Genomic DNA, 25,560 nt, shown 5'->3' on the forward strand with positions numbered 1-25,560 from the left:
AGCAGCTGTCCCCATTATTATTTTATTTTATAATGGGCAAATATATACACATGATTGCAAAATAAATCGTAAGGCAAATAATGATGTTTCCCACCCATTCTTATCCCTTCTTCCCAGTGCCCCTTCAGGAATCTCTTATTTTCCTATGTAAATGTCAAAGGTTTCTTCATGCATATACAAACATAAAAAATAGAGATTTTTTTTTTTTTTTTGTACTTGGAGCTTGACCCAGGGGTGCTCTGCCACTGAGCTGCAAACCAAACCCTGTTTTGTTTTGTTTTTTCAATTGTTTAATTCAAGACAGGGACTTGCTAGGTCATTCAGGCAGGGTTCAAACTTTCGATCCTTCTGCCTCAGCCTCTCAAGTGCTTGGATTAAAGGCATGGGCCACCATACCCAGTTTAAAATAGAGATTATTATTATAATCCCCTTTTTACCAAGCCTAACTCCTGTTCTGTCCCTGGCTTTTCCCTTCAAATGCCTTTCTGTATTAGGACACGGAGTGTTTACTGCCCCAGGCCCTTCTGTTGTCAGGGGCTCATGGTTTATTTAGCTAGTCTCCTGATGGGCATTTGGGTCACTCCCAATATTTGCTGTTATAAACAATGTTCTCATGCATAGTTTGCATGGATGCAAATATTTCAGTAGGAACTAAAGAAAAATTATTGAGAACTGGCCCAAGCAGAGGGCGCAGCAGGCAAGCACTGAGCCCTCAACAGGACCCCTAAGTGAGGCTAAGTAAGGGAAGATGATGAAGACTATTTCTGAGTGATCTCCAATGTAGTCCATGCACCACGTCTTGGGGATGAGGCAAAGGTTCCCAGATTTGCCTCTGTCACTTGCTAATAAGGTACTTCTCTCTGGGGCTCAGTGTCTCTGTCTATAAAATGAGAAGGGCTTAGGGAGCCGGATGAGCTCTCAAAGGGCCTGTCCAGTTCTGACCAGCTGTGGCCCCCTTCTCCCTCCATGAAAACCAGTCTCAGCCTCTCTTAATCTTTTTTAAAAAATTTTTAGGCAGGGTCTTACTATGTAGTCCAGGCTAGCCTTGAACTGAACACATGATCCTCCTGTCTCAGCCTCCAGAGTGCTGGGATTATAGGTATGCACTACGGTACTCAACTTTCTCAGTTCCACTGCAGAGACATTGCCCAGGCTGGCCCTATCCCCACACTACTGGAGTACCATCCATACATCCTGTTCCAGTCAGAATCACTAAACTTGTGGGTCACTCAGAACATATCAGTCCAAATTCCTTCAAGGCAGAATCCCCTCTGCCGTACCCCTAAAAGGTGGGTCACCACTGTACCTGACTCACACTTTGGACCCACTATCAGATCCTTCCTTGATGCCACTTCCTCTAGTCATCTAAACTCTAGAACAGAGTTCCTGAATGCCAGCTTTGCTACTTCCTGGCAAATGGTCCTGTGACAGCACTTCCTTTGGGCTCTGTTTCTACTCAAATATTGGCTGGTTTGAGGATAAGAAGTGGTACTATCACTAAAGTTCTTAGTATAGCTGCTGACACTCTGATGGGCTTAATAATTCTGTAAGTCATTGCCCCACCTGAATATTTGCCTTTATAAAATGAGAATAATGGAACCTATATGGGAGAGTTGACCACTCATCCATCCATCCATCCATTCATTCATTCAGTGATTGTTATAGAATACCTCCTGAGTGCTCAACACAGTACTAAGAGATTTGGTGAAGAAAATAGATGCCTTGTCCCAACCCTCATGGAACTCCCAGGCAATTCCAAACAGACAAACATAAGAAGATAAATTCCCAGTGCCCTGACTTTAAGGAAAAGACTAAGGTGTTGGCGAGCTCGTAACAGGTGAGTGTCAGAAAGACTTCTCTGAGGGATAGGGACTAGGTCACAGCTGGGTAGAAGATCCAGAAGGGCTTCCTGTGAGAAGCATCACCCCAGTTATTAATTCTCAACAACTATATTCACAACAGCCTTAGGAGGAAGGCATTGGTTTTGTCCCCTTTTACTTTTCTGCACAGCTAAGAGAAATTAGGTGACTTACCCAAATATCATGGAGGCATGAAGAGATGGATGAGTTTCAAACCCAGATTTTCTGGCTCCAAAGTATCAGACCTAAAAACTTGTCTTCTGTTGTGTGTTAGAACAGGCCAATCTTGGGACTAAAAGCGCTGCTTCCATTCGGGTGGGAATCTACCAGTGGTCCTCTGTCTTTACCACTGATGGCTCTGTACTTTCCATATATCTCCCTGCCAAAGGTCGTAGGACAGAAAAAGACAGAGATTCTCCTTTTTGAATCACACTTCAAAATTCAGACTTCCAGACCACCTGACACTCCCTCCAATCTAAACATGGGTTGTCAGCCTTGAATCCAGTCTGGAAAACTTCTTTAGTCCCTAATTCCTCTCCCTCTGTTTCCAGTTTTAGGCAACAGATGATATCCCAACATTCTAAGCATTACTGAGACCAAAACAGTCCCCAGACATGAAGGGGATGCCATGCTGCAGGTCTGCAGATGGCTGCTCTTTCCTGGCCCAGGGCAGCTGTCTTCCTTCATTTTCCCTTTGTGCCTCCTTCCTCTTTTCCTCCTCTCCTTTTCTGCTTCCCTTGAGAAGTGCCAAAGTCTATCCTGAAGCCAGATGAAGGGTTTTAATTTGGCTTCGCACTTACTGCGTGACTCTGAACACAATTAATTCACTTTTTTGTGACTCAGTTTCTTCATCTATAAAACAAGGAGAAATGTGAACTATCTCACAAATTTTCAGAATGAAATAAGTTAGTAAATGGGCAGTGCTTAGAACAGTGGCAGTCAAAGAGTTTGCATAATAAATGCCCTGAAACATTCAGAGTTAGAGGGGGTGGGGTATGACATGTAAGGGACTCTACTCTCTGGGGTCACTATTCTAATCCCCCTCTGGTCTCTAGGCTGCTTCTCTGTGATCACTTTTCTATTCTGACTGCTGATTTTCTTTCTAAACTGTAACATGACCATTGCTCAAATTTTGCAACAGTGGGGCCGGGGGATTTAGCTCAGTGGTTCTGGCGGCTGCCTCGCAAGCGCAAGGTCCCGAGTTCGATCCCTGGTACCCCCCCCCCCCAAAAAAATTGCAACAGTTCCCCACTGCCTGCTGGATAAAGGCCACCTCCTGGCGCCTCAGGATCTCACCCTTCAGACTCTCCAGCCCCATCTTTCCATCCTCCCTGGGTCTGTGATCTAGACTTCTTGGAATAATGAGTCCTCTGGTCTTGGACGCTTGCTTTTCCCTCTTTCTGGTGTTTCCTCCCAGCCCTTCCCTCTTGGGATTGCCTTCTTCTCTACCAGGGCTGTGGCCAGATGAAAGCAGTGGGGCCAGGGCAGGGGCAGTGGGGGGGGGCACAACTCTTGGAGCTGCCTCCCAACGAAGACAATAAGGAAAGGAGCTTCTCAAGATCAAAGGAGGGAGTGTAACAATAAGTGAACACTCAGGAAACTATAAAGTGGCGCGTTTGTACCAAGCGATCGCTAAAAGGTTATTGGGGGTCCTGCCCAAGCAGCTGGTCCCCCACCCTGGCCTTCCACCCAGGTCGCTGCAGTGGTGAGGGGGAACAAATGGAAGAGGAGAGGGTGAGGAGTGGGCCATAAAGAAAGAAGTGGAGTCCGGGGGGAGGTGAGAGACAAACGCTTGTGATTGGGGCCCCACGCCTCCAAGGAAGGAGGGAGAGGGTGGCCTGGGATGCTGTCCCCTCGCTGGCCCCCGTCCCTTCCCAGGGGGGACCACAGGCCGGGTGGGGCGGCGCCGTGAAGAATGAATCATTGAAGAGGGGAGGAGGAAGAAGAAAAGGAGGTGGAGGAGGAGGAGGAGGAGGAGGAGGAGGAGAGAGCCGCCCGCGCAGGGTCCTCCCCGCCCCGCACCCTTCGCCGCCCGGAAGTCGCTCCCGCCTCCTGCTCCGCCAACATGGCCGCGAAGTCGGATGGAGCGGCGGCCGCGGCCGGCCCGGGGCCCGAGGGGGCGGCTGGGGGGCCCCGGGGCGGTGCCGGCGAGCCCAGGGAGGCGGTGGCGGGCCCCGAGGGCCCGGGGGTGTCCGCGGCGGGCGGCACGGGGCCACGCTACGAGTTGCGCGACTGCTGCTGGGTGCTGTGCGCGCTGCTCGTGTTCTTCTCCGACGGCGCCACGGACCTGTGGCTGGCGGCCTCCTACTACCTGCAGGGTCAGCCCACCGTCTTCGGCCTCACGTTGCTCTTCGTGCTCCTGCCCTCTCTGGTAGTGCAGCTGCTCAGCTTCCGCTGGTTCGTTTACGACTACTCGGAACCCGCGGGGACCCCGGGACCCGCCGTCAGCACCAAGGACAGCGGCATCGGCGCCCCCGCCATCGGCACCAAGGACAGCGCCACCGCCTTCAGGACCGACGAAGGCGGCCCCGAGCTGGGTCCCGGGCCCCCCTCCGTCAGCTCCTACCGTCGCCGCTGCTGTCGCCTCTGCGTCTGGCTACTGCAGACCTTCATCCACCTCCTGCAGCTCGGCCAGGTCTGGAGGTAGGAAGAGCAGGTGGAGGGAGCGGAATCCGAGGAGTGGGGGTGACAAGGAGCTGCCTGCCACCCCAGCCCTGCTCTGACCTTTCCAAGACCCCTCCTGGCCTGAACTCCGCCCCGCCCCACCCCATTGCAGCTTTGATTTCTTTTTAGTCAGCTCCTTCTGACCTCTGCCCCCCACCCCATCCTTCCCAACCCACAGGGAGGGGATGGGCCAAGAAGTAAGAGGAAGAGATTCTCCTCAGGGTGTGTGAGTGAGAAGGACCCAGGGCTTGTGAGGATAAGTGTGGGGGCCACGGGACTTCCTCCAGCCCTAACCCTCCCTCTCTGTGTGCCGAGCCTGAACTTGGGAAAGAGCTCAGAAGTCCTTCCTTTCTCTCAAAGAAGCTCAATTTCGAATTGCAGCCCATTCCCAACCTCTCAGGAGAGACAGAATTTGAGGCAGCTAAGTGACTATCCCATCTAAACTTCAGCTTTTTGAGAAAGGGTATGTGGGATCCAGCTGGGAAGGTTTATGGCTTCTTTCATTGCCCTCTTCCTCCCAAAGGCCCAAGGGGACTTGGAATCTTGAATCTGACATCAGATGACCACTAGCTGCCCTTTAATCCTAGGACAGTACAGCAAAACTGAGGCTTTGTTCAAGCTGCTCACTTTCAGGTTTCTTCCTTTGCCAGGACTGAGGGTGCCTGCTGTGCTGAGTTAATTGGAGAAAGGGGGAATTCTAAACCTAGGGCTTCTCTTGAATCTGAATTGCTCTAGTACTTTGAGCTCTACTGTGCAGTGACAAAATGAATCCACTTACTATATGATTGTAGCCAAACCTCCTTCTCCCTCTACGTCTGTTTATTCTGCTGTAAAATGAGGGGGAATCTCTACTCTTCTCATCTCATTGGCTTACTGTTACATTTTTCTTACCTGTTGGAATGGTCAGGAAAGAGAAAGTCTGTCCCAGAACCCTGCAGACTGAAACATATTTTGGGAATGTAATGGATTGTGATGATTATAACAGATGTGGAAGCATGGGAAAATTCATTCTAGAGATATAAAGGGTGATCGCTGCTGTTGTTGTATTTATTCTGCTACTTGTTAATGTAGTCTGCCTAACTCAGAAGATCCAATTCTGGGCTGAGAGTTGGAAAAAGGACACCCAGGATTTGTTCCAACTGCTCACTTGCTGTGTCACACTTTCTGTGTTGTTGAGTCTCTTTTTGCCTTGGTTTCCCCATTTATGTCTGCCAAGATGATCTGTATTTCCACTTAGTTTGCCTTGGGGGAAAAAAAAAGGAGTGGAGCACTATCCACACAAGGTAGTATTATTATTATTATCTTGACATATAAAAATATTCTTGTCTACATCCAGGAACTAATCTGCATTTATCATTCTGTGCCTGAGTGGACAGATGGTGAAAGTTATTTTTAGGTTCTGAAATGGTAACTTCCTATTCTTGGTAGCCAAAGCTTCATCCCCCTTTCCCTCCAGCCTAAAATGGGCCAGCTGCCCCATAACTCACTGGCTATCCTCCTCCCCATTCAGAATCCACTTACAAGAAGTTAATAGCTAATAGATCTCTTCTTTCTTGAACATAGACCTAGTTTCCCTCAAGTAGAGCAAAAAATGACCACAGGCAAGGGATATCAAGGGGAGTGGCTGGAAATTGCTAAGGGTCCACTGAGCTCCATGGTTTCTCAGATAAAAGAGTGATTTGCACAATTTGTACCATTCCTCACTTGTTAAGTGAGAAGCTTGAGATGACATGATTTTACAGAAATAACAATTTAATGGCCACAAGTGGAATCTGGCCCATGGAAATGTTTTTTTGTAGTTTATGTAGTATTTGTGTGTGTGTGTGTGCATGTGTGTGCATGTGTGTGTGTGTGTGTGTGTGTGTGAAAGCCAGGAATTGAGTGTAGGACCTTGCACTTGCCAGGCAGGCACAGTGCCGCTGAGCTAAATCCCTGGCCCTGTGTAGTATTTTTAATACTTAGAGTCCTAGATTTTTTGGGGGGAAAATATCAGTTCTAGAAGTCTCAGGTGTGGAATAACCTAGACAGGGTATGTGTGCTGTAGTTTGTCCACTCTTCCCTTTCATTATACCTGGGCCATTCTCTTGGGCATTTAGTTAGTCATAAGCCTTAATTTACAGTTATATAACAATTATTTTATTAAGCACTCACTTTGTACCAAGCCTACTGGTTGCCTTTCTACCTGCCTTACCTCCTGCACCCCTCCTAATGAGCCTGTCATGTGGTTAGTATTATAATTTTTATAATACTAACCACTACAATTTTTTTGAAAGATGAGGGAATGAAGGCTAAGAGAGGGCATCCTTGCCCAAGGTCACACAGTGAGGGATTGGAAGAGCTGGGATTCAAGAGTCTCTGCCTTCAAAATCTGAGTTTAATTTATCCATCTTGTGGTTTTACCACTATAGTGTCCCCCAAACTTGAAGAATTCTGAGTCTGAAATTCCAAGATCCCAGGATGATAAAAGTCAAGCTTCTGTTGCATTGAGATAAGAATGAAAAGAGGGGGAGGGAGTCAAACCACATGGATAAGGATAAGGAAACAGTGTGTATTGTGAAGAAAGTGCTGGGTTGCAGGGGTACTTTTGGGAGACTTACATTTTTATCTTGGTTTGTAAGTGATCTTGGGCTGGGGTTTCCACATCTCTGGGCCTCAGTTTCCCTGTATGTGAAATGAGAAGACTAGATTTGATGACCTTAAAGGGTCAAATATGCTTTTCTAGTACCTCATGATGTCCTAGCATGCTGCTAGGAACCCACCAGCTGCTTGGAACAGGTTAATTAGATTTAGGGGCCTCCTTCTAATACCCCCTCTGTGTCTATGCTGCAGCACTACTCCCCTGTCTCTTAACAAGCCCTGACCTCCAGAGAGGTACTGAAATGAGTTAGCGACCTGCTGTGTTCTTCATTCCCTGCACAGAATAGAGACCACTTAAAGAGAGAGGTGAGGCTGGGGTCTGTGGAGAGCTGGAAAGGGATTACCAACAGCTGACTGTTCTCCTGAATTCAGATTCTGCAGTCAATTCAGGGAGATTTAATGGGAATGGCTACTGGAAGTGAAAAATCCACATTAGGTCACACTAACTAATCTAGAATTCTGGTGCTGGGTACATTATCAGAGTTTAGGTCTCTGGAAATTTTCCCCATAAGCTTTAGATTCTAAAATGACTGAAGGTCTTGCTAAATGCGGGGAAATCCAGAAAAGGTGTATGGAAGTCCCTGGGACTGTCATTCCTGGAAATTAAGCAATGTTGGCACAAGATGTTCGCTTCCCACACTGAGAAGTTTTCGCACACATTCTGAGTGGTGGGGCCAGGGTAATGAGGAAAGAGGTGTGTCTCAGACCCCTACAGGGTCAAATCTGAGAGGCTGGCCAGTCATTCACCTCCTAATCCCACATAAAGATATTGTTCAACTCCTCAGGCTTGTGCAATGCCAAATCAAAAGTTAAATGCTTTGAGGAGTCAGGTAAATAACACAGACATAGGATATGTGGGGTGTCAGACAAGGGAACACTGTGGGGAAAAGTGACTTAGACAAGAGGAACTGCTACCCAGCTACCCTATCAGTGCCACAAGAAATTAGGGACCCAACATTGTCAAATCTTGATTTCTCAAGAGAAATGGGAAACTGGGATTTTTGTATGAACTCTCCCAATTTTCAACTACTAATTAAGAGTTTTAAAAATAGTACCAACCAAAAGAAATGCATTTGTTGGCCTTTCTTCTTAATAACCTCTGGCAACTTCATAATTGATAAGGCTCTTTTACACAGAAGATGTTATTATTAATCCAGGCATGGTGGCACACACCTATAATCTCAGCTACTTGGAAGACTGAGGCAGGAAGATCATGAGTTCAAGGCCAGACTGGACAATTAAGCAAGACCCTTTCTCAAAAAAATAAGAAAGAAAGAAAAAGAAAGAAAGAAAGAAAGAAAGGAAAAGAAAAAGTCTGGGCATGTACTGGGTTCAGTCTCCAGTACTAAAGAAAAAATGATGTTATTACTTTAAACATAAAATGAGGAAATTCACAAACACTACATACCTACCATGTCCCAGCAGGCCCCTTGTAGGGTGTTCCAGGCATGCAATCTCATCTCATCTTCCCTCTTCTGGCTATTGATACACCCATTTATCAGATAAAGAAGTGAGGCTCAGAGAAGTCAAGTAACTTGTCCAAGTTCACTCATGAGTAAGTCAGGGAGAAGTGATACCTACACAGCTTTGTCTAACTCCCAAGCCCAGTTCTTCCCCTGGTATCACCAGCTGTATTAGGGAATCCCAGAGCAATGTTTCCATGCAGTGACAGATTGAGTCCCTGAGAGAGAGCAAACAGATCCTTTGGTAGGGCACAAATCTGGCTGTGGGCTGATCATCAGCCTGTGTCTTCATTCCTCCCTCCCTCTGCCAACCCTCTGAGCTGCTAAGCCACTGAAGGCTGTTAAGCCAATTAAAGTCCTAACCCTGTCTCCTCTGACCCTGTGGGCAGTGGAGTGGTAAGCCATGAATCCTGCTTTCCCTAATCTTAAACTCATGGGCCCAGCTTTGCCCGGATAAGCATGGTCTGTTAAACCAATTAGTATGAGAGATCTGGCATGGGATTCTTCCCAGGCTGTCAGGATCAGGGCACCTCAAATTGGAAAGGGAGTAGAAGGAGGCAATCAGGCTTTGGGGGTCTCCCTCCAATACCCTCTCCATGTCTAGGCCACAGCACTGCTCCTTCTGCCTGCTAACAAACCCTGACTGAAGAAGTTCTGAAATGAGTCAGCGACCCATGAGTTGTGGAAGTTTGGCTCTGAGTCTCCCCTCTGGGAAGCTACATTCTTGGCATCATGGCTAAGAGCACAGATTCTGGATTCAAATGTTCTCAGTTCAAATCTTGGCTCTACCACTTCCTATATACGACTCGACAAACCACATAATCTCTTATCCCATTTTTAATCCCATAATGGAATCTACTCCCCTCTTGGATTGTTTGGGGTTTAATGAGATCATGTATGCCAAGGATTTAGCAAAGGACTGATTGTATCATTTAGTGTTCAAAAACTATTGGTGATGATTAATGCCATCAGCCTGGGCTTTGTTCCCTGTGGAGTAAAGATTTGTTCACTGAACATGTGGCCATGAGAGGGTAAGAAGCCTCTGAAGCCATAGTGACATGGCAGCCATTTATTTATTCTACAGTCATTCATTCAGCAAATATTTACGGAGTACCTGCTATACACCAGGTACTGTTCCAAGTGCTGAGAAGAGAGTGATGAACAAGCAAAATCTTTGCCTCTTGAAGCTTGAGTCTAATGGTGGAGACCAGTAAAGGAAATGTAATACAGTATATAATATAAACTCTAAAGGGAATGCTAGGGAGGAGGGTGTGGGCCTTTGAGATCAAATGGTCAGGGCAAGCCTCTGAGGAGGTGGCACGCAGGCAGAGGGCTGAATCAGGTGAGTGGGAGCGATGTGGCTGTCTTGGGAAAGGTGTTGCAGGCAAAGGGAAGCAGAAGAGCAAGGTGAAACACAAGTGGCAGAGGCAGAGCAAGAAGAGAGTAGGGGATGATGGGGGGCAGACTGGCAGGCCCCAATCATGCAGGGCCTCATAGGCCTTGAATGGAGCAGGGTGGGGGGGCAGTGACTGAAGAAGGAACAGGTCTTGACCTTTGTTTTGCAATGGCCACTCTGGCTGCTGAGTGGAGAATATCGTGGAGCCACTGGGGGAGGTTGCTATGAAGAGCCAAGTGAGAGCAGGGAGGACTGCACCAGAGTAGTAGCTACCAGATCATGAGTCTGCTTTAGGCTGAACCAGCAGGATCCTTCTTTGGTCAACTTCCCCACTGGGGCCAGATAGTAAATGTTCAGAACTCACTGTCTGGATTTCAGCCATATCTTGCATCTGCTGCTTCCTGTGACTTTGGGCAAGTGGCATAACGTGTCTGTACCTTGACTTCCTCATCCATGAAACAGACACTCTGATAATAGCTCCAGTCTCATGTGGCTGGGGCATATGGCCAATTAAATAATGTATATTTAGCACAGTGCCTGGAACACAGAAGTACTCAACAATTGTGATTAGCCATTGCTACTTGTATTATGATGTATAAATAAAATGAGAAAGGAGTTGGGTTCCACAGTGCTTTTCAAACTCTGTGTCACAGTCCTCTCACCATCATTTCTTACTTTCTTTTGATGATGGTTCCATTACAAAGATTTTGCTTTGGGTAATCAGTGCCACAGCTGAAACATGTTTACAACCCCTTGAATTTTTGGCAGTGACCCTCTGCAAGGCTCCTGCCTGCTCTGCTTCGCAGGGCTGCTACAGGACACCACACCTCAACACCCACCTCCTCAGAGACCCCTGTCCAGGACATCCTGCACTGCCACCTGCCCTCCTCCCTCTGCCCATCTGGCTGCAACAGGCCATTAGAGCTGCTCCTAACAGACACTCCTAATAGACACAGCGGCGGCAGTTGGGCCCAGCATCCCCCATTTGATCTATAAAGACCACACAGGAGAAGCCTTGGGGATTGGGAGGAGAGAGGGCTGCCAGGAAATGGCTTTGAACCCCAGCAGCTGGAACCAAGTCTCTGGGGAGAGGAGGGAGGCTGTTTGGGATCCACTCTGGCCCCTCCATTCACTACCCTGCCTTTGTTAGGGCATTCTAATTCTTCCTCCTGTGGGAAATACTATGGGCCTCCAGTTATCATCTTCCCTGCCCTCTCCCCCAATCCTGCCTGCAGCCAGGGATTCTGCACCTGGGATCTGACCCTGCCCCTGCCCTCTGGAACCCCAGGGCAACCCTGCTTCCCTGTGCCTCTAGGGCCCGTCCAGTGCTTTAGCCTAGCACCAAGGCCCCTGGCCTCTGCCTTTTCATCTCCTGACTGCTCTAGTCCCACGCTGATCTGCTGCTCCTCCTCCCCAAAATCATACCACGCGTTTCTCCATGCTGAGGGGTTGACTCCTCCAGCAATATCCTTTCCCACTCTCCTCCCCATGAAATTCTGCACATCTTTCCTTCAAAGCTGAGCTGATTGTCACCTCTTCTGAGAAACTTTCCCTGAACAAACCCACATAGCCACTGCCCCACAGACCCCACCTCCTACCTGCTCAACCAGGCAAATGTGCTTGTCTTTAAAATCTAAAATGGAAATTGTGTGGCAGTTTTTTGTTTATTTGTTTGTTTACGGAAGAGCTATATACACTCTTGTTGAAACCTTGGACAATATGAAAAAGAAAGACTCCCTTCAACTCTATCTCTTGGGGGTTCAGGAGTGAGGTTAAGGGAGATTTCTACTTACTAATTAGATATTTCTTATATTGCTTGAAGGTTTTACTTGTGCTTTTTAATTAACCAAGAAATACATATCCACCTGGATTTAAAAAAACAGATATTACTGAAAATTATGGTTGTCATTTATTATGAGTTAGATTAGATGATTGATCTTCATGGCAGTCCTGCCATGTAGGGAATGTGGTGATGAAGAATAAGGACTGTGGAGACAAAACTTAGCTTTTCCACTAATAAGCTGTGTGGTCTTGAGCAAGTCACATAACCTCTCTGGGCCATGGCTTCCTCATCCATGAAATGGGGATAATGGTCCCTGTGAATGGCCAGTGTTCAGGCTTATTGAATTCATACATGGGACTGTTTTGCACAATACTCAGTGCATAGTAATGCTCTGTGTTAAATAGCATTATTGACCCTGTTTTACAGATGTGGAAACTGAGGCAGAGAGAGGAATGGCCTCCCAGTTAGTAGGCAGCAAAGCCAGGGTCTGAAGCCACACAGCAGCCTCCTAAGACCACAATACTCTCCTACCTTCTGCTACTTAAGTGTATTCCTACAAAATAATTACCCATGTACTGTTTGGAGAAGCAGAAGCAAAAACACTGAAGCCCTGTTCCTTCTTTGTGATAGGCTGCTGCCCTGGCAGGCTTTCCCACCAGATCATAAGCCCTGAGGAGGATCCCTGAAGAGACCTGTCCCTATTCCCTCTGCCTCCTGTGGTGACTGGCCAGGAACAGGCCCTATACACCATTGTGGCCTTGTACCCAGAGCTCTGGTGAAGTCTGTAGCAGGTTCTTGGAACATGAGGGCTGTTGAAGTAGCACTAGATCTACAGTTCATCAGCAGACACTCAGGCAGTGTGGGAGCCTTCTGCAGTTGTGGGCACAACACTGAGGTCTGTTAGGTCTGGGTATGGTGGCACATGCCTGTAATCTCAGCACTCAGGAGGCTGAGGTAGGAGGATTGCAGTGAGTTCAAGGCTAGCCTGGGCTACATAGTGAATTCAAGCCCAGCCTGAACTAATAGTGAGACCTTGTCTAAAAAAAACCCCAACCAACCAAACAAACAAACAAACCACTGTTAGGCCTTCTGAACTATCAGCAAGGACAAGGACAATGCTGAAGGGGTAATAGAATCAACCCTGGGGTGGGTTCCAGGCTGATACAGGTTTGCTGATGGGAGATAGAGGAAGTAAAATCCCAGGTACTTAATAGGTGTTGATATGAACCAACGAGAACCTTTGGGATGAGCATCTTGGGTGAGTCACTTCACTACTGGGGGTTCACCTACTCCTTCTGTAAAGTCCAGTTGGGGGCTTGAGAATTCTGGCTGAGTTTTCCCAGGACTTGGGCAAGAACGCAGAGTAGCTGAGAGCTCTGGCCCAGGGGCAAGTCAAGGCAGCATGACTTCCTGGACTTGTGACCCTGGGCAAGTTTCTTTGCTGACTGGAGCTCCCATCTCATCTGTAAAGTAGAGACAGTGATAGTCTCTACCTCTTAAGGTTCTCTTGAAGATGTCTTGAGTAACTTAAACGAACAGGGCTTGTCACGTAGTACATGCTCAGAAAATATTTATTCTTGCCGTTATTCTCACACAAGCAGCAGCCCATCCTGCATGCTTAGTAACAAGAGGACATGAGAGAGGGGGACTAAGGATCCTCACTCTCAATAACTGTTAGCCACTGAGCCCCATCCAGGAAGGAGGCGCTGCATGTGGTATGGCTCCCTCAAAGGCCTGGGTACCGATGGTGACTCAGATTAAAGGTAGGCAGTGTCCTTTTTTTTTTGGTACCGGAGATTGAACTTGGGTCCTTGCGCTTGCGAGGCAGCCAGTGGAACCACTGAGCTAAGTCCCCGGCCCGGCCCTAGGCAGTGTCTTTTGTATAAAGGAAAGTTGTGCTCACTTCGGCAGCACATATACTAAAATTGAATAAAGGAAAGAACACCCTGTCAATCAGGCCCCCCAGACATAGAGTGGGCTGCTCCCCAGGGCATGAACTCCACATTAGCAGAGGCATGCAGAGAAAAGCAGCTGGCTTTAGCAAGGAGAGTGCAGCAGGGGCTTTGACTTCAGTTTGGAGGACAAGCTAGACAATCTCTAAAGCCCCTTTGGTTTTAAGATTCTATGGCTATAACTTGGGATTTTGTGATGTGCTCAGTTCCATGATACTGAACTGCTGGACTACAGTTTGCCAATCTGGGCAAATCCAGCCTGAGGATGGGTGTCTTTGGCCCACACAATATTTTTTTCTCTTACTCTTTGATGAAACTTTTTATTACAGCAAATTTTAAACATATACAAAAGTAGAGAGGCTAAACTAATGATCCCTCACATACCATCACCCTGCTCAACAATTATTGACTGATAACCTTGTTTTATGTGGGGCAGCACCATGCACTAGGACTCTGAAGATGGAAAGTTCTGTCTGTGCTACCTGGCACAGTAGCCTCTAGCCACATATGGGTATTGAACACTTGGAATGAGGCTAATGTGATTGAGGAACTGAATTTTTAATCATTTTAATTTTAATTAATTTAAGTTTAAATAACCATATATGGCTAATGTTGCAAATGTAGGTGTTGGAGAGCATAGGTCTGGACCCTATCCCATTTTGTTCCCCTCCATATTATTTTGAATGATGACATCATGTCATCACCTCCATAAATATTTCAGTATATATTCAAAAAGCAAAACTTTTAAAAACATCTAAAACGTGTAATAGTGCTATCACACCTATAAAAAGGAATAATAATTTCTTTAAAATTCATATGGTATTTCTTTAATTAGTTGCCAACATTTCTAAATTGAGACTTTCTTTTTTGTATAAATATCCTAATTTCCAACTATTCTTTAAAAGATTGAAAAAAAAGAAATACACTCCAGACACTGAAACTCCATGTTCTCCTAAGGCATCAAATTGCTGGAGCTGACAGTGGCTGCTTCTTTCGACAGGGTCCTCTCCATAATTCCCCAGAGTCCCAAATGAAATCAGCTTAGCCCTTCTGAGCACTGGTGTTTGACTCTCCTAACTCCACTATCTGGAATCACAGGTCAGAAACATAACTAATGCTTTCTACATGCCTTGATTTCTGGTAACTTCAGATGCCCCTGGAATGCTAGACCCTCACTCATGACATCCCAGCTCCACACAGGGATAGCAGGAAAAGAGAAAAAGGTGGAACAGAAGTCCCTGGGCTTTTTGAGTTTGGGGTCCTGAGTTTTAGTCTTTGTTCCACATCTACCTCACAGATGGGGAAACTGAGACCCAGAGAGAAGAGGAGGTCTGGCTGCCCTCACTGTGAGGGACTTGAGATGCCTGAATGTGGTTCCAAATGCTCTGCTTAAGATCAGATGCCTGGTGCTCTGCTGGGCAAAAACAGGGACCCTGGCTGGGAGCTGTTGGGAGTGGTTAGATGGGAAAGGGTCTCAGCTTTTCAGCCAGAGCCTAAAATTAGTGGCTGGGAAGTGTTTGGCCTCATCCCAGCAAAAAAAGAGGTGTTGTGACTCTGTAGGGGACTGCTAAGGAGGAAGGAGAACGCCTAGCTCCCAGCACCATGTGAAATGGGAGTCAAACGTGTAAAATCACATTCTTTACTGACATTTATGATTCATTTGGCTGCCAACCCCAGGAAGGTCCTATTTTTTACATCCTTGCAGGAGTGCTCAGAATTGAGGAGTGAGGCAATGAGGAAAGGGCTATCAGGGCCAAGAGCTTCCTAGGCCACAGTATGGGTGGGGTGGCTGATGTTTCCTAGAGAACTTACAGATTAGTCTTGGTCGCTGGGGCCTGACTCAGCTTCTTCATGCCCTGTGGCAAAATGCAGGAGTCAGTGGCCCTAGCTTGATATAAAACCTGGACACTTTCTGGATGTTTGACCTTGTCAAATCACTTCTCTAAATGCCTTCTAAATGTCTCTGGACCATCCTTTCCTGTCCTCTGACAACTAGTCTCCTGTCTTCCACCTTTTTCCCCTTGCGGTCTGTTTTCCAGAGACAAAGTTCTCCCTCAAACTGTCTTTCCCTGTTTAATGCCTCCCTGTGGCTCTCCATCCTTCTTGGGATAAAAAACAAATCCTCCTCCATGGCTCACTACATCTCTTGATTTCCCCCTCCTTCTTTGAATTACAGCCATTCTGACCACTTATTGCTCCTCTCCACTCACCTCAGGACCTTTGTTTATGCTTCCTTGACCAGCAACACTCTCTCCTCCCTCCTTAACCTGGTTAGCTCATGTGCTTGTTTCAAACCATGGCTCAGCAGTCACCACCTCTAGAAACCTTCCCTGACTACCAGGCCCTTCTCCAACGGTACTGCCATCCTCAGTGCTAGACCAGGGAACCTTACTAGGGCATGCCTGGAACCTGAAGAATTTGTTTGTTATGTGTTAATGTGATGATTTAATTAATGTTCAGCCTCCCTCCCCACTAAACTGAGTTCCTAACAGATGGGTTGGGTCTATCTTGCTCACCATTGTATCTATCCTTGCTCCTGGCACATCATAGATACTCAAAACCCCTTGAAATAAGTGTCAAATGGGGGAGGGGGCATAGCTCAATGATAGAGTATTTGTTTAGCATACATGAGGTCCTGAGTTCAGTCCCGAGCATGAAAAAAGAAAGAAAACATCAAACTTTCACTTCTCTGAGATTCAAGTTCCTCATCTGGAAAGTGGGGATCATCTTCATAAATCTCAGAGCTTTGGCAAATTTTAGCAAAGTATACATAGAAAGTATTGACTGAGCAGAGGTTATTTTCTGGGGGTGGGAAGAGACCCACCCAACGAAAACCTCCCTTGTGAACTCTCCCAACAGTCTTCTCTGACCTCTGTCTCCTATGGACAGATTCAGTGGGCGGGAAGAACAACTGGCCCAGGGGTAGGTTTCAGGCCCACCGGAAACTAGAGGGAAACTACACGGCCTCCTTCTTCTTGAGAGGGCCTCTTATTCAAACACCTCCTCAACACCTCCCATGACTAAGTGCTCCACCCTAGGCTGAATGTTTTACACATTTCACCACCTTCTGATTCTCCAGCTCCCCTATGAGGTTGCCACTGGGCCAGTGGGTTCAGAGAGGGGCAGCAACTTGCCCGAGGCTACACAAGCAGTAAGTGAAGAGCCAGGATGTAAGCCCAGGTTTCCCCAACCCACAGTCTGGGTTCTTTCTCTCTGTGCTTGGCTATCTTTACTCAGGAGCTTATAAAGCATAGGTTATGAAGTACATCCACTCTCTTTGTTCATTCACTCACTCAAGAAATAAATAGGCGTGGAACATTAATGATGTGCCAGGCACTAGGGACATAGCAGAGAACAAGATAGACTTGGTCCCTGTTCTCAGGGAAAATAAATATATAAGCAAGTAGACTAGATCATTTTGGGTTATGATATGTGAGATTAAAGAAAAAGAGTAGGATGACAGAAGTTGACTAGAGGGTGGGGCGGATAGGAGAGTTTGGAAGGGTGGTGGGTCTGGGACACTTCTCTGAGTAGGTGACACTGACTGAGACAAAAAAGTGCAAGTTTGGTGGGCAAGAGTGTGGAACTTTCCCGACAGAGGCCTTGAGGCTGGACGGAGTGTGCTTGTTGGTTGTGAGGAGCTGGAGGTTGTGAGGAGGAGGCTGTGGGCACAGAGGTCCTTGAGGGGGGACAAAGGCTGGGCCAAACCAAGCCTCAAGGTCAAGGTGATGATTTTTATCTAAGAGTAGTGGGGACAGGCTAGCCTGTCTTAGTTACTTTTCTTGTTGCTGAGACAAAATACCTGACACTTACAGTTAAAGGAGGAAAAGTTTATTTTGGCTCAGAGTTTGCAGAGGTTTCAGTCCACAGCTGACAGGCTCTAAGGCAGGGTGGCATGGCGGAGGGGCATCATGGAGGAGAAACAGTCCATGGTTTGGCAGGGCAGGCAGATGGCAGTAAGCAGCAAACAAAGACTGCAGCAAGCCTCTTTCTGTCCTTTATATTTCATCATATCCAAGGTGAGTCACCCTTAATCCCAGAATCACATTCTTAATCCCAGCATCACATACCCTAGATCCAGCCACCTCTGAAAAGCTCCACCTGTGACCCCAAGAGGCTTTGTGGGGGACATCTAGACACAAGCCATAACACTGGCCTAGGAGTCTACAAGCACCTCAGGCTGCTGTGAAGGACAAGCTCTGAGAGGCAAGGATGGAGACAAGATCGCCAGGCTGCCATCGTGCAGTGCCATGAAGCCAGGTGGTGATGCTGGGGAGGAAGGAAGTTCTTGGGTTCAGGACAGCCAGGCCTTACTGTATCTGAATTGGACAGGGCAGGTTGGGTTGCTGATGAAAACGCCTCAGGAGAGGCAAGAATCTGTTACTTAGACCCACTTTAGGGAGGATTGAGACCCACAGAGGGGCTGGACCTTCCCAGAGCCACCGGGGTCTCCTGACTCTTTAATCGCTGTCATCATTCTCTCCACAATATTTGATAAACTCATAGAACCCCAAGAGAAGCTCTTAGGTCCATCATGTCCAACTGGGGTGCTTCTTGGCAGTCCTACTGCCCACCCTCCCTATGACAGAAGTAGCCATGATAACATGGAGACAAAATGGCCATGACACTTGCTGACTGTCCCGCATCCCTTCCCTGGCTCAAGGGGCCATGGAGAGCCAGGTTTCAATCCTAGGTATGGCACTAACCTGCTGTGTAACTTTAAGATAAGTTCCAGTCCCTTTCTGGGTCTTGGTTTCCTCCTGTGTAAAACAAATACAATAGTAATACCCTGAAGTTCTGTGGAGAGGAACTGATACATTGATACACACAAAAAGGATCAGCATGGCCAATCATACTTTCAGCACTTAATAAATGAGTGCTCTTATCATTATTATGAACCCCTTCACACCCGGAATAATGAGGGCTTGGCCTTGGGTGGCTTACTGCCTCCCCAGCCCACCCTGAGCAGCCCACAGGGGTCTGTGGCCACCCCTGGAGAAGCTGGTTCCTGGATGGAGTGGAGCGGGAGAGCCGCTGGAAACTGCTGTGGTTTGGCCCAAAGCTATGAGGGGGAGTGGGGGGGGGCGGTGAGAACACGCACTCGGAAACGCTGAGCAGCCTGACAGATGGAGGAGCTGAGGATGTGAGAGACGCAGACAGACAGAGAGGGACCCAGAGTCAGGGAGAGGAGGAGCAGGCAGTGGAGGACGCAGGAGGGCTGGCGGTCATGCAGTGCCACAAGCTGAGCAGCCAACCAGCAGGTGGACAGGGCTTCCAGAGGACTGGAAGACTCAATACAGACAGACCCAGGATCCAGGACAGGCAGAAGAGCAGAGCCAGAGTCCATAGGAAAGACAGGCTGTCTCAGAATCAAAGGGACAGACATACAAGCTGGCCCAGGATCTCAGGGTCAGACTAAGAGACTAAGAGATAGATTGACCCAAGGTGCCAGTGTGAGATTGATAGACAAATGACTGACTGACACAATATAGGAATGGATTCCTGCATTCAGTGATCAGAGACTAACCTAGCACTGACCCAAGAGCTGAGGCCCAGCTCTTTGAATGGAGCCCGAGGCCAGGCCAGGGACCTGACCTAGTGCCAGAGATTCAGATGCTGGGCTCAGAAGCTTCCTGACTTCTCAAGAACATTGGATCCACCATCCTTCCCCTCTCTTTCTACCATTAGGTGATTCCCCAAACTCTGGGGCATGCTGGAAGGTTCCTGGGTCGCAGAGGCAACTGAGCCTGGGAAGAAGGGAATGAACCCCGCTTCATCTCCTGGCTGCTGCCTGCTCAAGGAGGTCATGCGGTTCAGAAGGGATGGCTTTTTGGGTCCTTGAGCAGAGAGATTTCACCCCCTAACTGCTGATTTCTTGCCTCCTCCCCAGGCTTGGCTTTTTTGCCCCCAACCCCAACAGTGTATACTTATCTGCTCCTCCAGTTTCTCCCAGGACATGCTTCCTCTTAGCACAAGACTGGGGGTCAGAAAATTAGATCCAAAATAGACTCTGAGTGCCTCTTTCTTCATCTATAAAATGGGCAGCAGAACTAGCCTGTTAGGTCAAGGCACCGACTGCAGTGATTGACTCACACTAGGCCTTTGACCATTTAAGCCTGAGAACTATTGTAAGAAGGGAGACCTAGCTACACTGGAAAGGCATCAAGGAAGGCTTCCTGGAGGAGGAAGGACTGAAATGAGTCAGGAAAGACAGGAAGAACCAGCAAGGTATCCTGGCTTTATGCAAATTCTGGTAGGGAAGTCCCAGGGCCTTCCAAGATCAGGAGGGAGACACAAGCAAACATTCACATTTATCCATTCCTTCAGAAAATATTGATTGGATGCCTACTACATGCACAAGTGCAGGAGGTACAATGGTGACCAAAATAGATAAGGTCCTTGCCCTCATGAATCCCCAGTGATAGGATAAAAAATAAATGCCTAAATAAATAAGTTATTACACAGTATGTTAAGTAGAAAGTAAGAGGGGAGGATTTGATAGACTAGAGTGATTTGCTGAGGGCAGACGTGGCCTGGGAGCCCTCTCTAAGAAGGTGATGAGTAAGCTGATGGAGAGCCACTGCAGGATATGGGGGGGGGGCAGGTTCCAGGCCCAGCAAGCAGCAAGTGCAAAGGTCCTCCTTCAGGAACAAGTCTGGCTGGACCCTCCAGGGCACCTGGAGTGTGGTGAACACATGGACGGTGGTTTGAGATGCAATGAGAGAAACAGTCAGGCCAGATGGTTTGAGCCTGCAAGCTGAGGGGAGAAGACCAAGTTTGATTCCAAGTGTGCTAGAGGCCTCTGGAAGGTTTTTCAGAAGGGAATGACCTGATCTGACAGGTTCTGGAACTAGCCCTCTGGCTGCATGTGAGGAATGGACTGTAGGGGGAAGTAGCCTACAGAGAAGGCTGATGTGGTTGTCCAGGCAAGAGATAACAGTCACCTGCACCTGGTGGGGACATTGGAGAGATGGATGGATGAAGATATATTCTGGTAAAAAGCAAATGTATGGGACAGGGATGTAGCTCAGCAACACCGAATCTGCCTGGCAAGCACAAGGTTCTGAGTTCAATCCCTGTACCCACCCTCCAAGAAAAGCAAATGTACATCCCTTCCCCTAAAATCTGGATTCCTTGCCTTGAGATGGTAAGAAATCCGTGGGTGGTACTAGTCCCATTCATGATGACATCAACTTCTCTCAACTTCCTTTCAAATTGAGTGGGATGTGCGATACGGTGGACTTCCTGGAGGAGATTCCAAGAGAGGTGGTAAGGAAGAGACTGAGGACTCTACCCAGGGTATGTTTCCCTGATCTCTGTGCACAACCCTCTACAGTTTGTAAATTATTTTTCAATCCATCACTTAATTTAATGCTCACAACAAAGAAGTAAATAAGGCTCAGAGAAGCAGAGAGACCACCCAGAGATACAGAAAGTCCAGGGCAAGGCTGGGTCACAAACTCACAAGCCTGGAATACTGCCATCTTTCCTTTCTGATCCTCACCCACCAACCATGATGCAGGCAGGATGACAAGTGCCAGCCCTGTCTTAGAAAAAGGGAAACTGAGGCCGGGGAAATTAGGTTGCATGTTCTGGGCAGGACTGTTTTAAGACCTTTGTGGGCTCTACATCTATCAAGCATATTAAAATGCAGCCACATTATACATCAAATGTAAATTATACATAACCAGATAAAAGCCAAATTGCCGTTGACTGGCTGACATTATGTTCTGTTTTGGAGACATTTAATTAAACATTTATTAATTTTGATTCTGCAGTTTTTCCCTGTTTTGGAGCCAATTTCTTTTCAGACCTCAAATATTCTCTTAGGTCCATGAACATCTCGGAGGTCCTTGGCAGTGAGCAGTTAGTGCTGGCTGGAAAGAACTGCCAGTTTGGGTCCTGTTGCCAAAAGGGCCCAAGTGAGGCAGAACCCATGCCTTTCATCCTCAGGCTGCAGTGAAGTCTATACACTCCCCAGTCACCCCATGTGCCCACAGCTCAGGTCTCCTTTCTTCCCCTCTCCTGTCCCTGTTCCTGGCCACAGTAGCCATGGGCTGGGTGAGCCCTTTGTCTGCTGTGAGCTGGGAGCTGGCAGAGGAGAGGGCAGGAGTGGGTAGGGAGATGGGCAGGCAGCCGCCAGGTGGTGATGGATGCTGGCCTGGAGCCGGGGCCTCCCTCATGCTGACCCGGCCGGGAAACAGATGGTCTTCCAGCCCAAGAGAAACTTCCAGGGTGTCACCCTCCCCCAACTCCCCAGGCCCCTTCACATTGGACCAGCTGGTCTCCTTCCTGTTCAAAGCCAGAGCGAGCCATGGAAGTGGAGGATTGGGGGGAATGGGCTGGGAAGGCAGAAGAGGTGGAGTCCAGGGAAGATGGCTATGTTCTGGGCCCCTCAGAACCCTGGGGCCATCTTAGCCTCTCTCACAGCCCCCAACTTCTAGCCACTCCAGGTCTGCTTTCTGTCCCTCCTATGTCCCTTGCTCTGCCCTGTCATTGCAGGCCTGGACCAAACCCCAGCTTCTCCTGGCTTCCCTCCAAGCCAGTCTCCAGAGCCAGGTTTCAGAGCTACTGAGCTGATAACATCAACTCTGATTCTGGGACGGAATTCAGATTTAGAATAAAATCCAAACTCTGCAGTCCAGACTTTTTTAATGGTGTAGGGATCAAACCCAGGACCTGGTGCATGCTAAGGAAGTGTTCTACCTTAAGCTACACTGCCAACCCCTCCATGTCCAGAATGTGCTGCCTTTTACAGTTTTAGTCTTTTGTGCCTTTGCCTGTTAAAATCCTCCAGCAAGCCACTGGCCATTGCCCTATGTCACATGCTCTTATGCCCCTGCATCCTTTGCATCAGCTGGGTCTTCCATCTGGGATGCCCTTCCACCTCTTGGGTGCCTTCAAACACTGATCCCTGCATTAAAACTGAGATCAAACCCTTCTTCCTCCAGGCTTCCCTGACTGCCCCATACACACCCCTCACAAGACACCCATCTCTGGGTTCCAAAGCATCTTATAGTGTCTATTTTGCCTCTTACCTGTCTCTTGTCTCCCACCGTGAGACTGTGAGAAATGTGAGGGCAAAAACCAGGTAGTTAAAATACGCTTGCTATTGCATAAGTAGCAAAGAATGTTTCTGGCTGCAGAAATCATTATGTGGGAGGTGGGAGGGGGCCCATAAGAAGAAACAAAATCCACGCCTGGAGCTGCTCAGAGGAGTTCACATCAGGAGGGAGGGAAGTGTGCAAGCAATGAGTGTGAATGAACAGGCTGGAAAGGGCTGAAGGAATTCCAGTGTGGGAAGGGAGAGTTAGACTGAGGGGCCTTTGCATTTCCCAAATCAGCTTCTGAGGGAACAGACCCTTCTCTGTTCTGGCTGCCAATCCTGTAACATGTGGAAGGTGTCTAAAACATTGATTGGGGATGGGGAGGAGGGCTCTAAAGGAGTTCCTGGCCACATTTTATGGGGAGACCATGGGCTCCAGAATATCATCTCTGAAAGGATTCCCAAGGCCATCAAGCCCATCCCTCTCATTGGCCAGCTGAGAAACTAAGGCCCAGAGAGTGCCACACTGTTGCTAAGAGCAGGATACCCATTTGAGAAAATTTGGTTTTAGCTGGTTCCATGGCACATCGCCTCCTTCCTTGGGCTAACAATATACTGTGACTACAATTGGTCTTCTGGTTCCCAAACAACATACTGGCAATGTCAGCACTTCTCATCTGAGAATAGATTCCCCAGTCCTGGGCTCCCCAATTTCAGATTCGGGCAGTAAGGTCACTAAATCTGTGTTGAGATTTTCCTGCCTGGTTTCCTGGGGAGGCCACTTTTGGAGGATTGGTTTCTATGGTTTTAGCAAAGGGCCTGCCTGCCCCATAAATCAAAGAGTTTAGGAGGCTGGGTAAAGGGCAGGGTCTGTGTGTGCAACAGCCAGAGTGAACCTGCTTGGCAGGAGAGGGGAAAGTGAACCCAGAGATCTTTGTGGACAGATGCCATCTCATCATGCATGGGTGCTGCACTTTACAGTGTACAAAGCAGCTTCCCATTTATTCAGTCCTCACAGCTACTTTGAGAGAGACTAACTAGGGCTCAGGGAGAGTCTTGTTCAGAATTACACAGTAAATTAGGAGCGAAGTCAGGAACTGGATTCAGGACTCACTCCCCAGGTTACCAGCAACTCAGCAGACTTGCATACAATGCATTCATTCTGCCCACTGTGGACTGAGCACCTACTGCGTGCTTAGAACTGAGGGTGCACAGTTAGCAGGCTGACCTAGTCAGTGTCCTGCAGCACCATTTGGGGAGCTGCATGCATGATCAGGGAGTCATAATCCATTGTGATGAGGCCAGGGGCGGGGTGGGGTAGGGCTCCTACCCCAGGTGGAAGGTGGTCAACAGCTTCCTGAAAGAAGTTGTTTAAAAGCAGAGCTTTGAAAGAAAAGCAAGACTTATCTGGATTTGGGGTTTGGGGGCTGGGCGACAGGGCAAGGTATTCCAGGTGGAGGGAGTAGCAGGTATAAAAGCTCTGCAGTATGAGAGGGCGCTGAGCACTGTGGAATCTGTGACCTGTGCAGAGTACCAGGAGCCACAGAATTTGTTGGTAGAAGTGTCAGAAGAGGAAGCAGCAAGGTCTCAAATGCCCAGAGAAAGTAAGCAGCCCTGTGCCCCTAGTTGGGGCCAGGCACTGAGTTGAGGTCAGGGATAGACAAAAAAGTGGCCCCCACAGAACTGGAAGGGATACTGAAGTAATCCCATGGGCAAAACCCTTTATGATTTGAGTACAAGGCAGTGTGTTCTAAGGGTCAGAGTGCTGTCTGGGTTTGAATCCTGGTTCCACTGCTTCCTGCTGTAGGACCTTGAGCAAATGATAGGCCTCTCTCCCAGTTTCCTCTTCTACAAGATGGGGATGATAATAGAGCTGGTGTAAGCACTCTCTGGTGTCAGTGACCCCTCAAAAAAGGTTGGCCCCCTAAGGTTGGTAATAATGCTGTATCAAGGGCCTCCAGTACGGGAAGCTAATGAGCCGATGCAGTGCTCCCATCCACCCCCGGAGGCGATCCTTTCCCAGGCCCATTTTACAGCTACAAGCTGAGGGGCTCCCGCTGCGCTAGCAGCCCCGCTGGGGCGGGTGGGAGGGCGCAGGCTGAAGAGAGCCAAACGCTGAGCGCCACGTGCCTCCCGCAGGTACTTGCACGCCCTGTACCTGGGCCTGCAGAGTCGCTGGCGTGGGGAGCGGCTGCGGCGCCACTTCTACTGGCAGATGCTGTTCGAGAGCGCGGACGTGAGCATGCTACGCCTGCTGGAGACCTTCCTGCGCAGCGCGCCGCAGCTGGTGCTGCAGCTCAGCCTGCTGGTCGACAAAGGCGGGGAGCCCGACCTGCTGCCCGGTGAGCCCCGCCCTGCCCCGCCCCTGCTGTAGGCCCTGGGGAAGCCCTGCACTCTCCCACCCTCAGTGCCCCTGGCAAGGCTTAGAGAGCCTGGCCCTCTACTTTCCCTACTCCAGGCCGCTCCAGACACCCATGGCCCCTGTATCTTCACCCTCTCACCACCCCTCAGGTCCCCTGTGCGCCTCCCACCTGCTTTCCCCTCTTCCCCACTGCACGGCAAACCAGACCCCATTTCTGCCCTTCACCCCTTCAACACACTGCAGACCTCCTGGAGAAGTCCACTCACTGCCCCGTTCATGCCCTAGACGGTCCTGATCCCAGCCTGCATCACCTGGGGACCCCCCTCCTCACAGATCTGCCCTCTTGCCATCAGTGGGAGGGAGCCTGTCCACTAGGGGTTCTGGGCCCCCTCCCGGGC

The 25,560-nt window shown here is 48.6% G+C and overlaps 1 protein-coding gene across 1 annotated transcript in view; it reads left to right on the forward strand.

The window, feature by feature from the left end:
* The first annotated feature begins 3,924 nt into the window (after positions 1 to 3,924).
* Xkr7 (XK related 7) overlaps positions 3,925 to 25,560 on the forward strand; it is a 29,266-nt gene continuing 7,630 nt past the window's right edge. Inside the window, exons 1-2 of the mRNA XM_004840589.3 lie at positions 3,925 to 4,502; positions 24,940 to 25,142. Coding sequence (XP_004840646.2) covers positions 3,925 to 4,502; positions 24,940 to 25,142 — 781 coding nt within the window. The remainder of the gene's footprint in view (positions 4,503 to 24,939; positions 25,143 to 25,560) is intronic.

This window comes from Heterocephalus glaber, unplaced genomic scaffold, assembly GCF_053883595.1.
Source record: "Heterocephalus glaber isolate CG9 unplaced genomic scaffold, H.glaber_assembly_v1.0 deba00001532, whole genome shotgun sequence".
Classification (NCBI taxonomy): Eukaryota; Metazoa; Chordata; class Mammalia; order Rodentia; family Bathyergidae; genus Heterocephalus; species Heterocephalus glaber.